Genomic DNA, 17,500 nt, shown 5'->3' with positions numbered 1-17,500 from the left:
ACCCTAACAGGTGCTACCACTCCGGGTCAGAGTGGACCTGGGAGCAATGGCAATTAAAGGGTGGCTCCACACTCCCTAACGCCTGCAAGCTGGGGCCTTCAACATCGGATATAGTTTAAGGTCATATCCAGGACCCAGAAGAAATGGATGATTTATAATTGTTGGTGGAGTTTAAATGATAATGCCAAGCCTTCGATATTATATGTTTTAGAAGGCAGTAAGGACTGGAATAAATTTAAAAATGTATTCCTGTATAAAAGGGATAGGAATATATATTTTTTGTAGAGATTGGTATACACTCATTGTCAAGCATATCTTGAGATAAAAATTAAGCTCCTTCTGAGTTGAGCTTTATCAGAAGTGACAAAGAAGATCTGATATCTTCATTGCAAAATTTGCTTTTGTATAAGCTGTATCGCTTGAAGAGGTCTCTAGTTACTAGTAGCTAGCTGACCGAAACATGCTCATGGCTGCGTACCAACATATTACTGCTTACGTAAAAACAAATAAGGAGTATACTCTGCTCTACTTCGGTATTGAGCACTCTGGTATATATATATATATATATACTTTTCATTTGTCTTTACATAAGCAGTAATAAGGTTCTACACAATCATGAGCATGTTTCAGTAACTAGTTACTAGTAACTATAAACCTCATCAGACGATACAGCTTATACGAAATCAAAGTTTGCAATGAAAGTATCAGGTCTTCCACGTTACAAGAAGGAGGTTCCGTCAAATGTTGTTCAGTATTATTTTGTTTTTAAAAACAAGGAATAAGATTTAGTTGTGTGTAAAGAAGACTAAATAGGGTATTTGGGATTGTATCCCCTGATGAGGTCTCTAATAACTAGCTGATCGAAACTTGCTCATGACTGTGTAGCAACATATTACTGCTTATGTAAAAACAAATAAAAAGTATATTTTACCCTACTTCGGTATTGAGCACTCTTGTATTAACCTCCTTACGCTTCAGTGATTACTTTATCTCTGGAAAATAATACTATCGGATTATATATATATATATATATATATATATATATATATATATATATATATATATATATATATATATATATATATATATATATATATATAGCTTAGTTCGCTAGAGGAAAAGAGTGAGCTCAATCCTATTATAGGAGACTTATCTGGACAATATAAAGCTCAACAAGTATATAGGAGAACAATAGGAATGAGAAATGAAGTCACAAAACTTCTTCTTCTGATGAGAAGCATTAGGCTTCGAAATGCCTTGACATAAAATCCCTTCTATACCCCAACTAATTGTTTGTATTCCCTTATTGAATAAATGAACCAATCTATATCCACCCATATATAGTTTTGTGACTTCATTTCCCATTCCTGTTGTTCTCATATATAAAGATATATATATATATATATATATATATATATATATATATATATAACCCGAGATAATTATTTTCCAAAGAGAGCGAGGCTGTCACATTTCTTCACAGCCCAACATCCGACACAACCATGCGCCCCTCTCTCACGCCCTTTCAGAAGCGTCAACACACTAGTAATAATTTATAATCAAAAGCTAATTTGTCGGTGTGAAATAAAAACAATAAATATTTTTTATAGATCAGCTGTGTTGTGATTTTTACTTCGCTGTCAGTGTGTACATATATCTTGCACCAGCAACAAATGTAGATATTAACAATTATATAGACTGGACAAATGCATTTTGAGCAACCGGGGACAGTGAATATGTAACAAATGCACTCATCGATCCAACGTTACTAAACACCCAACCATTTAAGAATTTGTATATTTACTCCTGTGTATATCTTCTCTTCTATTTTGAAAAAAAAAAAAAGAAAAACATTTATGGTGTACCTACTTGTCACAACATAAATACACTAGATATTTTTTTTAATTCCAAAAATCAAGTATTTATTTTATTAAAGAAAATCAATTTTTGGTAATCTCCAAAAATACCGTTAGGGCTTACAACATGGCCGCCAGAAGAGTCACGTGATCCGGTAGGTGTATCAGAATTTTAGGCGGAATTTTTGACACCCCCAACAAAAAACAATGTTTACAAAATGTCTACGAACGTGCGTAGACATTTTGCAAACATTGTTTTTAAAAAAATAAAAAATAATACTTCTATTATGTTTTAAACGACTGTAATAGTTTATTTTGGAAGTATATTTCATAAAGAAAATTGACAACCCACTTTAAAAACAGAAATTACGAGTTTTATATATTTTATTCGCAGTTTTTTGTTGGGGGTGTCAAAAATTCCGCCTAAAATTCTGATACACCTACCGGATCACGTGACTCTTCTGGCGGCCATGTTGTAAGCCCTAACGGTATTTTTGGAGATTACCCAATTTTTAGCGACAAAGTATTTTTAACAGACATTGATAAGCCCTTGATTCTGGAGAGATTTTCATGAAATGGTAACCAGTGATCAATTTTGAATTCGCTCAAACATTGCGACTAGTTTCTGTCGCATCGAATAAGTCATAAAATTTGATTTTTCTTTAAAAAAGCTACTTGATCAAATTATCTGATTTTGGGAATATGCCATCTTCATTCCGTGTCAGTTACGTGCATATTAAAGACCTTTCTGCATTCTCTCAACTTAAAACGTCCATTGTGATGTTACGCACCCTCTCACTCTTCAGTCATGTGACATCGCGTCTCTTTTCTATACAGAACAGATGGCATGAATGCACTAATCGACCCGATAACTTCGTGTATGTGTCAATGCTGGTCCGTAAATTTTAATCACCAGACGAATACTAAGCACACACCAACTATTTAAGAATGTGTATATTTTCTTCTGTGATGTCTATGTATATTTTCTTTTCTTTTTTTTATGACATTCTTGCTCAATTTCTTTTATCAAGGGTGGAATATACGTCGTTCAACTGTTGGACACCCACAGCGCACCCATATCGATATTATTCGTTGTATTTTTGGAATCTGTCGCTGTATCGTGGATATATGGTAAGCCTTCCATTTTGTTTCTAATGTTTTTTTTAGAAACGGAATTTTCCACGTCTGTGTCGAATATAACTGCGTGTAGAAAATACCGTGTTAAATGCTATATTCATCCTATATGCTATACATCCTCATTGAATGTTTGATTAATGACTTCGTTTCTAAGTTGTTTTTTTTTATATCTATCTATCAGTATATATATATATATCTATTTCCAGGTGTAAACCGATTTAGTGATGATATTGAGTCGATGATAGGTTATCGCCCAGGCATTTTCTGGAGGGTTTGCTGGTGTGTAGTCAGTCCTGTCTTCCTTATTGTAAGTATTTTTATACATTGAAACAGTTTAATTACCTATCAGGTGTCAGACTTATACATATTTTTTGTTATATATTTACATATATATATATATATATATATATATATATAACAATATATACATATATATAACAAGATATATATATTATATATATATATAACAATATATATATATAACAATATATACATATATATAACAAGATATATATATATTATATATATAACAATATATATATATAACAATATATATATAACAATATATACATATATAACAATATATATATATATATAACAATATATATATATAACAATATATATATATTTATATATTATATATATATATATATATATATATATATATATATATATATATATATATATATATATATATATACAGGGTGGGTCATAAGTCGCGCATCAAAGGATTTGAAATAATTCTGATAGTAATAAACGTTATTTATTAAAATCAAATTTAACCAATAAACTGAAATAATAAACACCAGTTCAATTCGTTCGTCAATTGTTAAACGCACGCCTGAAATTAAAATAAAAAATTTTTAAAGGCAAATCATAACAAAAAAAGCTTTGATTGAAATTAAATTTGACAGTTATAGCAACTGATAAATGCAACAAAAAGTTTTATTACTTTATAAAAGAAGATTTATCTCCTACCCAAAGAAAAGAAAATATATTTTCCCCCGCAGATTTGACAGTTTCACATCACTTAATTCTTTGGTGCGCGACTTATGGCCCACCCTGTATATTGTTACATAAAAAATACGAAAAAGTAATATGATTAAGATTAAGCTTACAAAAGTAAACGTACTAGTTGTTAAAACTAAAAAAAGAAAAACACAAGGTTTTCTAGTAAAAAATATATTAAATTCATTACTTAAAATACTGCAGCACTAAGAATTAAAAAATAAATTCAATTTAGCATTATATATAAATTCTTAATGCTGTAATATTTTAAGCTACTAGAATAATTTGACATTTTCTTTCCCAGTTTTAAAAACTAGTCCTTTTACTATTCTCAGCATAATATTAACTATGTTACTTTACAAGCCCGCATTCTTCTATGTAATCCATGATTTTTCCAGGCTTTGTTTTGAAATAATATTTTCTTTTTATTTTGTTCAATATTATACGCATTGTCAACAATCCATAAAACATTATTACGAACTTCTTAAATTGACTAAATAAAGAATCAAATAAGACTGTAGAGTTGAATGTAATAACGGGTGGGATCTGAGAGAGAGAGAGAGAGAGAGAGAGAGAGAGAGAGAGAGAAATTAAATATGGCGTTTACAAGTGTTTTTGATATAGATGTACATAATAATACTTTGATAAGTATGTTTTAACTTAAATAGGGATGGTATAATAAAATTGTGGGGTCTGCGTTCGCGCCTGGCCTCCATAGAATGGAAATAGGCATAAACTTTAATAAAGACTTTTCATATCTATCTGCGTAAGTATACTTTGATAATTATGTTTCAGTTTGAAGAAATATGGTATAATAAAATTATGGGGTGTTCGTTCGCGGCTGACATCCATAGAATGGAAATCTGTCACAAAGTTTAACAAGGTTTTTTTTATATAGATCCACAAAATATTGTGATAAGTGTTTCAGTGTCAACAGGTATGGTATAATAAATTATAGGTTTATCTATTTTATTTTTACTTTCAGCATATTTTGCTTTAGTTTTGATACCCCCAAATTCGAAGCTATCTCTTTACAACACTTCCTTTTCATAGCCTGTCATACTTTCATAAATCAGAGTCCATTTTCTGTAGGCTGTTTTTGAACCCAGTCAACGACGGGCGGGTACTTTTGCTGGTATATATATATATATATATATATATATATATATATATATATATATATATATATATATAATGTTGATCGGAACCATATAAAACAGTGAGAAAAATGAAGTTAATTTTGTAACATACCTATTATTTTAAGATAGAGCAATTTTTATGTCTATTTATCAAACAAAAAAAATATTTTACCTACCCCAGGACGGATATTACACAACATATGTATAAAATAATTGTAGCTTCCCTAGGAAAGGAAATTTACAGTGCATATATGAAATAATTTTCCTTTCTCTAGGACGGGTAATGTACAACACATAATTAAAATAATTTTACTTACCCTCGGACGGGTAATGTAAATACATATATGAAACTAACGTACCATACTCTCGACAAGTACTGTACAACATATATGAACAAATTTGTGTTGCCTAATCACTAACCAAGACAGTGTATTTATGTCGTCGTCATCATCATCATCATCATCATCATCATCATCATGCAGTCCGTCATCCTTGACGATGCCTAGTCGGGGCCTCAGTGCTTTATCCTTCGGTATAGGACTTTCCACCTTGGCTCCTAACTTGCTTGCGCAGTTTAGGTGTAGTATCTGTTGCGCATCAGATAAACACCCTCCAATGCTCATTTCCAGTGGAGCGAACTCGCGACAACTGGCAGCAGAGGAGGCCGCAGCTTCTGGCCGAAAGTAATCTCAGCGAGGTAAACAGTCGCCTTATCGTGGCCGTTACTAAGCCTTTTCTTCTGGATGAGGTTCCATAGCCTTTTAAGGAAAACTGCAAGACAGCAGTAGGATTTGAAGTCAGAGTTTCCATCTCTTAGACTTTTGCTGTGATAAGGCCCACAAGGCAGTAGTGTTTGATTTTAGGGTTGGTTTCCCTAGTCTTCGCCCAACTAAGGGCACCCACAAGACAGTGGGGTAGGGGTTGGTAATGTGCCAGGGCGTGTCCACACATCGGTGGGCCATAACGAACTACCTCTGGGGTCCTCTACTACTCCGAGATCTCCTACAGATTTAGCCTGGGGTCGCAAGGCACCCAGTTACCGTGTGTGGCCAACGTGGAGGCACTGTAGGAGTCTTGATGATGGAGAGGCTAGGTACTGGCAGGGAAGACTTATGCATAGCTGCTCCCTTTTCATCATGAGGTTAGCCAGCAGTGTTAGCTGAAAGCGAGAAGGCATGCAAGCATAAACTTAACACTAACTTATACCTAACGCACTAGACGCATCACATCCCACTACCAGATTAATAATCCAAACACACACATGTATTAATTTGGAAATCCTAATCATCCATCTTTTAAAAATGACTTAGAAGCAAGGGTTGCCTAACCACTATCCGTGCCAATGAATTTATCTAATATATAAGTTGGGAAAAAATGGGATGATCGTTCAGAGCAATTCAATGTTTGTTCAAATGAAAATGCGGTAAACAAAAATCCTGAAAACACACAAATCGTACTGAAAGATCTAAAAACAGCTACCCAGAGGGAGTAGCCATATCTGTTTAATACATGCTCTGTTGTTATCGGTTAACAATTATCGAGCTTTCACTGTGAAAAAGTGCATGGGCGTCCGGGGCACGTTTTTTAAACTCACATCTCTGTCGTCGGTCTGAAATCGACGAACCCATCTATTAACTGTGTTGACACCAACAACATCGGTTTTGTAAATGTTCAACAGGCGCAGATAAATATTGATCAGTTCAATTTTTTCTGCATAGAAAAATTCAATGACGCATCCCTGCTTCTGACGCACGTATATGACATGAGTTGCTTTTTTTAGAATCTCACACCGTCAATATCTGCAACAGAGAGATAAAACATTCCGATGATGAATGCATCGGTTCAGTCATTATAAGAATCCAATTTACAATCCCCCTGATTTATTCGAGCGGAATAAAAAATAGGAGACAGTACTTTTCGAACGTCCCTCGTACACAAATACTATTTGTTTATTTTGTTTCATATAATCGTGTTTGAAAGTGATTTATCGATATTAATAAGCTTTCACTATTTATGCACAACAAATTAAGGCGTGATATAGCACGAGAAATAGCTCCTGCTGATTCCCTATATATGTGATATTTAGGCGCGTCATTCGAACAACCTGCGTTTTTTTTTTCTTCCGAGTAACGGGCCGAGATTTGGAGGAGTTAAATGACTTGTTACTATATGTACTTTTCATTGACATTTTTTGGTAAACCTTTATGATTAAAAATCAATTACGATTCATGTTCCTTTTCTTTAATTATTTTCTTCTTTGATTTGTATTTTTTAATATTCACTTGAGTCTGAAAAAAAAATGGTTATTTATTTACAAAGAAATTTATCCAAAATAAAAGGGGGGGCACGCGAACATTTCTTTAAATACATCTTAATTTCCGATTGTACTTGTGACTTATTCAACATATTTCTCTTAATAAATCTCCATTTCCGAAGCTCTTTTCTCACAATCGTTCTCACTCTAACTCAATTAAGAAGAGTCGTAAATCATACGTGGCAGTTATGTATTTGTACAGTTTGATAAATTAAGCTACTCGCCATTTGACGTGCATTAATTGGTCGTGCCTAAATATCACAGGAATACAGAATCGACAGTCGCCATTTGTCATGCCTTATTTTGTCGTACCTAAATAGTAAAAACTGATATTAATATGAGGGTTTTCATTTTTTGTTTTTTCTTAATCGAATATCGCTACTACTTCTTCTCTCATTTCAGACGCTCTTCATATTGTCGATGATCAATTACACACAGCCCAAGTACGGGGACTATAAGTACCCTCCCTGGTCCATAAGTGTCGGATGGTTAATCACATGTTCTTCTTTAATTTGCATCCCTGTGTATATGATCTACAAATTCTTCACTTTAAAAGGATCGATATCCGAGGTAAGTTTCGATCAACTACCAAGTTATCGGCTTCATCTGGCAAAATACAGGGTAGAACGATAAAACTGTCGCCCTAGAAAAGACATGATTCCATCTCCGTTTGGTGAAAAATGATTATTTTTTCTTTTTTGCAGACCATCTACTAGTTGGCCAGTTGTGTACAAATCTCAAAAGCGATAGGAGCCTTCTATCATGTTTGAAATCCCAAAAGCGATAGGAGCCTTCTATCATGTTTGAAAGTGACAAAATGTTCAACGAGCGAGATTCGAGATGCGCCGCTGTACATGTACAACTCATGCTCTCTACCGATTCAAGTTATAACAACAGAACCATTGCCAGCACCCTCAAAATTCATCGCTGGATTAGCATGAATAATAGAGACGTACCGAGAGTGATAAAAACAAAGTTTTCAGCCACGGTTATGGTCTTTGGTGTGGTTTTAAGTGAAGCCTACATCATGCCACATCACATCTTCGAAGTCGGCTTGAAAGTCAACACCAAAGGGTACTTGGATGTGCTCAAGAGTGTGGTGATTCCTTGGTGCAATCAAGTGGCCGCTGGCAGACCCTGAGTGCGGCAGCAGGATTCGGCACCGGCTCCAAAGAGATCCAGACTTGGCTTCAGAATCCTTCTGCTACGACTTTGTACTCTTCTTTCATTGCCCCTCTCCCCCGACCTGAGCCCGCTGGACTACTTCGTTTGGTTATACGTCGAGGACATCACCAACATGACCTCCCACAACCCCAAAGCGAGCCTGATTTCTGCCATCCACCGAGTATTTATCGAGCTCCCGCCAGCACTTGTGTAAAAGGCATGCTCCCAATTCCGGACTCCTATCGAGGCAGTGATTGAGTCTGAAGGCGGTTACATTGAATAGATGTCAGCTCTATTACATAATCAAGTTCTCTGAATTGACCTTTTCATTAAAAGTTCTAAAATAAAGGGGAAGTGTTGTCTTCTTCAGGGCGACAACTTTATCGTTCCACCCTGTATTTCATGCTTCTTAAGCCTTTCAGTCTCTCTCTTTCTCTCCCTCTTTTCTACATATGTGTCTATTTACTCTTCTCTCATTGTATCCCTCTCTCTTCTCTCTTTTTAATCACTCTCTCACCCTCTCTCCCTTGTTATGTGTTTTTACTAGCAAACTATCATTGCTAAACTCTAATCAAAACATAAAAAGCAAATGCTGCCGCGAAGCACTTGCTGATTTGGACTGTGACTCTTAAGTTTAGTTCGTGCTGACAATTATTGACATCAAAACCAAAACTTAAATACAGTGAGTCAAATATGATAACTATTAGGCCAGCTTGATACGATTTTTAAAAGTGTTTTCAAACATACTTATTCTTAACATAAGGAATCTGTCATAAGAACGATTCACGCATGCGCATTCGTGAAATAGTTATCAGACAGACAAGAATCCTATGACACCCACGTACCAATTTTTCTATTTTTACCCCTTAGCAGCTCTTTTTCCACATGTCTGAATATCCTATATACTAAATTTCAAGTCTGCACAGAAAAAATTCGTTGAGTATATAGGTTGAGAAGTGTCCTCACACTCACACACATTCTAACTGTTAACGATATATAGATTTTATTTGTATTATTGCTTGCATATTTGACAAAGGTACATATACTGCATTATCCTTACCCCTCTTCCAAAAAGGAGGTAATGCCTGGTAGTATAGAATCATGATGGACTAACATATACTACACTATAAGAAGTGAGTAATGCCTGACAAAGAAACAGATGCTACACTTTCAAGAAAAAGGGAGAGATAATCTCGGGGAGGATGGTATTGACCACTGAACAACCCCCTAACGTACTTCTAGTGTAGTTTCGACTTCAAACAGATACATATCGAATATGTGTTAGTGACAAACCCACTTAAGAACAAAATCACACCCCTTCACTATTGAGATTCCTAAATGCCAGAAAGCTTTTTTACTCTAATAGTTTCTTTCCTCGAACAGCTAGACTTTGGAATTCCCTTCCTGCTACTTGTTTCCATGACTGTACTGATATGAAGAAGTTTAAATGTAACGTAAACCAACATCTTGTTCATCTTCCCTAAGCATGGTCCCAAGTAGCGATATGCTTCGTTTGGGGTGAATGTTAGTAAAAAAAAATTGAAGTGATACTATAATTTCGGTTTCTGGCAGACAGATACAAAACCTCCATTAGTAATAGGTGACCTTGCTGTTATTAAATATTATTAGCGTTACAGCAGAACCCCGGTACACAGTGGCCCTAGGATACAGTTTATTCAGGTTACGATGTTTTTGTTTCCTGGTTACAGTAATTGCCCCGCCTTACAGTGTTATTTATAATGTTATTGTATTATATACATGTGTATTATATACTGTAATGTATTTTGTTACTAATTTTTAATGCTGTATCCCGGGGTTCTACTGCATGAGCTTGTCCTGCATTCAAACTGATCGGCCTAACATTCACAGGCAACATGAATTGGAACAAATACATTGAAGACATTGACAAGGCTGCCGCAAAGATGTGCTTCTTCTGCCTCTAGCGCTAGAAAACTTCTTATGCCTATCTCTACAAAGCCAACATTCGCATGGATTATTGTTTCTACATCTGGATTATTGCATCTACTACTCCTCGTCGCTCCCTATCAAACAGGGTCCAAAACAAGAGTCTCCAAGCTAATAGATCCCGCACCGTCAATCAAACTTTAACCTCTGTCCCATCGCCACAACGTTATATGCCTGTGCTCGTTTTAGAAGTACTTTAATGGCAAATGCTATGATAAACTCATTGCATCGATGCTCCCTCGATGTAAACACTTCTGACTAACACGAAAAGCAGCAAAATCCCGCCCCTACACTCTAGAGTTTCCCAGAAAACCTTTTACTTTAATAATTTCTTTCCTTAAATTGTTAAGCTTTGGAAATCCCTCCCCGTTGTTTGATTCCGTGACTGCAGAAATGAAAGTGTAATGCGAACAGAAATCTCACTACTCAACTCCCTACTTAGTATGCTCCGTAGATATGACCCCTAATTCACAGTAGCCCCTTTGCGTATAATTGGCATCGTGCCTTGATTGGAGTGCATATGAATGCAAAAATTGTTTATTTCTATAGGGCCTTGTTGTCATTGAATACGGCATAATTGCGTTGACACACCGGTTCTCGTCAGATCACCGAAGTTAAGCAACGTTGAGCCTGATTATTATCAGATGGGTGACCATTTGGGAATTCTAGGCGCTGTATGTGCTCTCCAAATACGTCAGCATTTGTTTCCAGTCGTCCTGTACTTCACTTGCCACTGGTATTTAACAATATCGGCTCAGGAGAGGTGTGGTTGGAGATTGCGCACCTCCTGCCACAAAAATTTCACGCGCAAACAACCCTTCGTGAGTATCCATAGTTTGTCCAAGACTGAAGGAGCCTGCTGTTGTCATTGAATAGTTTATTAGTGTTAAAACCGTTTTTTTTTTTTAATTAAATCATTTTTATTAAATAGGGTGTTGTTCTTATTAAACTCTATGTGAGTCATATTTCGTTGTTCTTATGAAATTATTATGATTGTTATCATCTCGTCCTTATAAAATCTCTTATTAAAGATGGTTGGTTGGTTGGTACTTTTTGTTTTACGGCATATCAACCCTTTTCAGGTTATTTAATGCCGAGTCCAATGATTTTGAAGAACAATTTTTTAATAGAGTATATTTGTTTTGTTTTTTAAGTAGGTTTCTATTTAATCCATAGTTGGGATCCTAACAGGTACTACCAGTCTGGGTCAGAGTGGACCTGGGAGCAATGGCAGTTAAAGGGTGGCTCCACACTCCCCAAAGCCCGCAAGCTGGGGCCTGACCATCGGATATAGTTTAAGGTCATATCCAGGACCGTTATTAGTGATGGAACATCACATTATTGCGACCTTATTTACTTACCTCCCCACAAGGACAGAGTTAGACACAAGGTTGGCTTTTAATGTGGGGAAAATTCAGCTCCATAAAAAGAGGTACTCTAGATTGTAATAAAAATAAAATTCCTCTCAGTCGAGAAAAATTTCTCCTTCATTGATGAAGAACAGAAAAGATGAACCGTAGTATCAGAGGACAGATACTAAACTTTGATTCTAGCCAATTATTGCCGTGTTTCGTTTATTTATTCTTTTCTTCGTCAGGACCCGCGCTGCTGTTTCACCGCCATTGTTGATCTTGTAAATAGCTTTGTTGTGTCGTTTCTGCTTAGAAACCGAATTATTTCGTTGTAGTGAGTTTAACTTAATTTAGTTAGAGTAAGAACGATTGTTAGAAAATAGTTTCAGGAATGGAGGTTTATTAAGAGAAATATGTTAAATAAGTCACAATCGGAAATAGAGATTTATTAAAAGAAATATGTAAAATAACTTACAGTTACAATCGAAAATGGAGATTTATAAAGGAAAATATGTTACATGATCGCAAGTACAATTTAAACTTTTGTTGGATTAACGATTTTCGATACTTATCGGAGGTATTCCGATATAAAACCTATATAAGAACACTCCCAGGCATATAAACTATATAAGTAGATAGATAGATATTATTAGTGTTAAAACTTTGTTATAAAATATTTTATTAATATTAAAGCTTTGTTCGATTTTAATCTTTTATGTTTCTGTCTCGTTCTTTTTATTAAACCCCTGTCCTATTATTGTCGTCCTGTCTCCTCTCATTGCAGCGATTCAAGAAAATGATCGAACCGGAAGAGATCCCGAAGCATGTCCAACAAGCAGAGACTACGGCGATGTACCTATAAACACAAAACTCGTGCCGCCTGCTTTTTTTTTTCGGTATGCCAGCCGCAGGAACGGCTAAGGCATGCCGAAAAGACGTTTGCAGAAAGGGGTGAGTCGAATTACGACGGAGACAGATTGAAGGCCACGAAAACGACGTTTTATTATTATTATTATTATTATTATTATTCAGCGAACCGAGAAAGAGAAAGAGAAAAGAAAGAAACGAGAAAGTAGAAAAGAAGAAACAATGAAGGCAAAAAAAAGCGGTAAAAATATAAAAGGAAAATAGATAAATATTCCAAATTTAGAGAAAATATTAATATATAAGGCGATATGCATATATATATATATATACATACATATATATGTGTGTGTTTGTGTTTGTGTGTGTGTGTGTGTGTGTGTGTGTGTGTGTGTGTGTGTGTGTGTGTGGAAATATGATTTTTTTTCAATTTCACTTTTTATATATTACAAATCCTTAATTTAAGAAGCTCAATATGATTATAGAGCATATAAAAAATAAATGACGAAAGTTCATATTCCAAATTTCATGATGTTGACCATCTTACAATGTATTCGTTTAACTCCGTCGACACACCTATGTCGTAATGTAAGCTAAAAAGAAGTTAATTTTCACTTCTATTCCAATTTTCGGATTTCGTATTTATGCCCAAATGCATTATATTTTCTTTTGGTGATATTTCCTCTGATGATTTAAGGGCAAAATAGATTAATTGATTGATATAATACTTAAATAAATGATTTTGCGCTATGAAACAGTTGCTGTCAAGAATTGTAGGTGTCAACGGAATTAAAGGACCAAATTGTAACATGGTAAACATTTTGAAATTTAGAATATAGACTTTTGTCACTTTTTATGTTTATGCTCATCTAAAGGGTCCTGTTTTATTTATTATACAAGCGTACAATTGTTTCAGCCATTTACTGATAATTTTCATATATAGAACCGAAAAAATTGTGCATATATATATATATGGCTAGTAGTATATAAAACTGATTATTTGTTCAGATAAGCATAAAAAAAATTGTCTGTTCTCTGTGAAGCTATATATTTTAATAGTATTAATAGTATAATATATATATATATATGTATATATATATATATATATATATATATATATATATATATATATAAATATATATATATAAAACAGAGTCAGGTAGTTTGCTTGAAGCATTGCTGGTACATAGATATGGGCGAGTCTAATACGGCTATAGCAATGCAGGGAGCAGGCTGTTCTTTTTTATGTACATTATTAGGCCCCTTTCCCTTTGAAAAAGAGATGTATTCTCGAAATATTAAGACTTATACCATTCGGATTATATCAAACAATAAGTTCATGTTTATTGATTTGCATTGTGATTATCCTGAAAAATGTCTATTTTTGTACGTGCATCGCATCAATGCACCAGCCTGTTATCTGCATTGCTATAGTTTTCTTATATCCCTCCATACCTATCTATCTATCTATCTATCTATCTATATATATATATATATATATATATATATATATATATATATATATATATATATATATATATATATATCATGATTCTTTGGGGGTATATAACTTAAATATCGTAATCATGAAGGAAAGCGTTTTAAAAATAAAGAAAAGGGGACAGAAACGGGGGCGGGGCAGCTGACTGGTTGAGCCCTCGCTTTCTCAAGGCCGTATCGAGCGGTTTTAAAAAGGGAGAACTGAAAATATGTACAATTTAAAATAAAATTACGTTGCGTTCCGTTATATGTGGGCAAAAAAACGGGGGAAAGCGATTAAAATAAAGCAGCGTTATGATATTTTCGAATATCGAAGAGACTAATCACGCTCAAACCCAAGAGATATTCCCTCTGTTTATATACAATATAAAAATATTTTTAAAAAATGTATGAATAAAATAAAGATGAAGGAAAATATTTTCATATATATATATATATATATATATATATATATATATATATATATATATATATATATATATATATATATATATGTTGAATATGAAAACTAGTGGCTAGACATATGTTCCAGTGACCACCCTGCTAGGGAAAATCACATCATCAGGCCAAGATAGGGAGATATTATTGGCCTAGCAGAGTGGTCACTGAAACATATTTGCATATGTGTAGCCACTAGTTTTCATATTCAACACATTCATATTGCTCTAAACATTAAGCACTCTTTGGTAGACACATTGTGTTTTTTTTTTGTTTAAATAGCTAAACAATACTAATAATATATATATATATACATACATATATATATATATATATATATATATATATATATATATATATATATATATATACGTTTATGCTAAAGGAGTTGCAGCAGAAATATGGATGCATACATGTATCCGATAATGTTATATATATATATATATATATATATATATATATATATATATATATATATATATATATATATATATATATACTAGCATGGGTGCCCGGCGTTGCCAGGGTATTTGAAGATGTATGTTGAGCAATACATTTGAAGATGTATGTTCACACAAATCTTTCCTTTTTACATACTTCACTGTATAAGAACAAGAAGACGCCGTGGCCACATGTAAATAGTTTTATTTGTAACTCTGTTGAAGACATTCGTGTTATTATCAGTCTATCTTTGCAATCATACATTTTATAATGATTGTGTGTTATTGGTGAGTAATTTAGTAGAGGCAATTCCTTGGGTTGGAATAATGAAATAGCCAGAAGCGGAATTAAAAAAATAAATAAATAAAATGAAAAAATAGGATAATCGAGGCAACAAATAAATGACGCATCATTGAAGTTGGACCAAATGAATACGGTCGATCAAATCGACCGGAATATCTTGGAACAGCTTGAATTATGTGTCTTATGTTCTTATTTATTGTTTTACTAGCATAATGTTCTGCTCATCTACTATCTTATAAGCTATTTATCATATATATATATATATATATATATATATATATATATATATATATATATATATATATATATATTTACCAGTGATGAAAAAACCGGAATAGAATTCTCAATGTGTAGCCAGAGCAGTATATAAGAATTTTATTACTGTGAGTCCAGAATGACGATGCTAGTTGGATATTTCCTCTCTTTGGGGATCTTCCTCTAGTTGAAACAATATGTAAACTCATTCTGGACTCACAGTAATAAAATTCTTATATATATATATATATATATATATATATATATATATATATATATAGCCTTTGAGATTTGAAAAAAAGAAATCACTCGACCGCCGGTCGAGTGTGAGGGAAAATTTACTCGCCCCAAAATATTTTTACTCGTCCGACTTTGTCTTTGTTTCAGTCAATAATAGTAAATAATTTTACAACAATTCAGTAAATTACCGTATGTATAATCTAACAAGAAAATATTTGTTTAACTCTTGTAAATCAACTATTTTATTACTACAAACATTTTAGTAAATATTCAACAACGCGTTAAAATACAACACCAGTTTCGTTATATAGCATCATTCATATTATTGTCCCACAGGAATAAGAATCATTTCTTCAGATGCTGATACGTAGCATCAAAATGACAATTGAAATATAAATAATTCAAGACTGTGTTTATTGGTACCGTTAGAAAACGAATATATCTAACTTTATACACAAACATAATGTAAAATCACACCCTTGAAATAAATATATTTTAAAATGCAAAACAAATATTAGAGATTCATTTTTTTCGTTAAATATATATATATGTGTGTGTGTGTTGAATATGAAAACTAGTGGCTACACATATGCAAATATGTTTCAGTGACCACCCTGCTAGGGAAAATCACATCATCAGGCCAAGATAGGGAGATATTATTGGCCTAGCAGAGTGGTCACTGAAACATATTTGCATATGTGTAGTCACTAGTTTTCATATTCAACATATTTATATTACTCTGTCTAAACATTGAGCACTCTTTGTAGACACATTGTGTTTTTTTTTGTTTAAATAACTGAATAATACTACCAATGATAATAATAATAATAATATATATATATATATATATATATATATATATATATATATATATATATATATATATATATATATATATATATATATAGAGAGAGAGAGAGAGAGAGAGAGAGAGAAATATTTTCCTCCGGACATAAACAATTTCATAATAAGTTCTATAAGAAAAAGGTAAAATCGACAGTGGTAAATATTTAAAAACAGGAAAATACAGAAAAGTAAGAAAATATTTTGAAATATTTGCAGAAATATATTTGAACGAAAACAAAAGAACAAAGACAAGGACGGAGTACAAAACTTTTAAAATATGAAAAAAATATATTAAAAGGAAAAAAAATTCAACGCTACCATCGACGCCACTGTCATGTAAGTAAACTTTGTCACAATTTGATTTTTGTTTAGTTGAAAAAAAAAATGGCGTCTTTGGTGTCGATTACTATTCGTTCGCCGCTAACCTAGCCTGTCTTCTTCCATTTGACTTCCAAACCTCGACTATATTTGTAAAGCTTAAAAAACGACCCTGGTGAGGCATTGTAAATAGGTATATTTGTTAGGCTTTTTTTCTTTTTTTTAAGCAAAACTGTTGCAAAAATATCGTTACTGTTGGATGATTTAGTGTTCATTGTTTCTTTGAAGGCCGTGTGTGCAGCAAACTTGCCCGGGACCCTAACCCTAACCCTAACCCTAACCCTAACATGCCATTTATAA

General features: G+C 33.5%; 1 protein-coding gene across 1 annotated transcript in view; it reads left to right on the top strand.

The window, feature by feature from the left end:
- Nucleotides 1-13,057, top strand: part of LOC145255621 (sodium-dependent serotonin transporter-like) — a 192,713-nt gene extending 179,656 nt beyond the window's left edge. The window contains exons 10-13 of the mRNA XM_080114141.1: nt 2,888-2,987; nt 3,200-3,300; nt 7,857-8,024; nt 12,720-13,057. Coding sequence (XP_079970267.1) covers nt 2,888-2,987; nt 3,200-3,300; nt 7,857-8,024; nt 12,720-12,797 — 447 coding nt within the window. The 3' untranslated portion in view covers nt 12,798-13,057. The remainder of the gene's footprint in view (nt 1-2,887; nt 2,988-3,199; nt 3,301-7,856; nt 8,025-12,719) is intronic.
- The last annotated feature ends 4,443 nt before the right edge of the window (nt 13,058-17,500 follow it).

This window comes from Euprymna scolopes, chromosome 31, assembly GCF_053919585.1.
Source record: "Euprymna scolopes isolate OS-2025 chromosome 31, ASM5391958v1, whole genome shotgun sequence".
Lineage (NCBI taxonomy): Eukaryota > Metazoa > Mollusca > Cephalopoda > Sepiida > Sepiolidae > Euprymna > Euprymna scolopes.
Note: the sequence above shows the minus strand (reverse complement) of the source record. Positions and strands in the feature narration are given on the sequence as shown.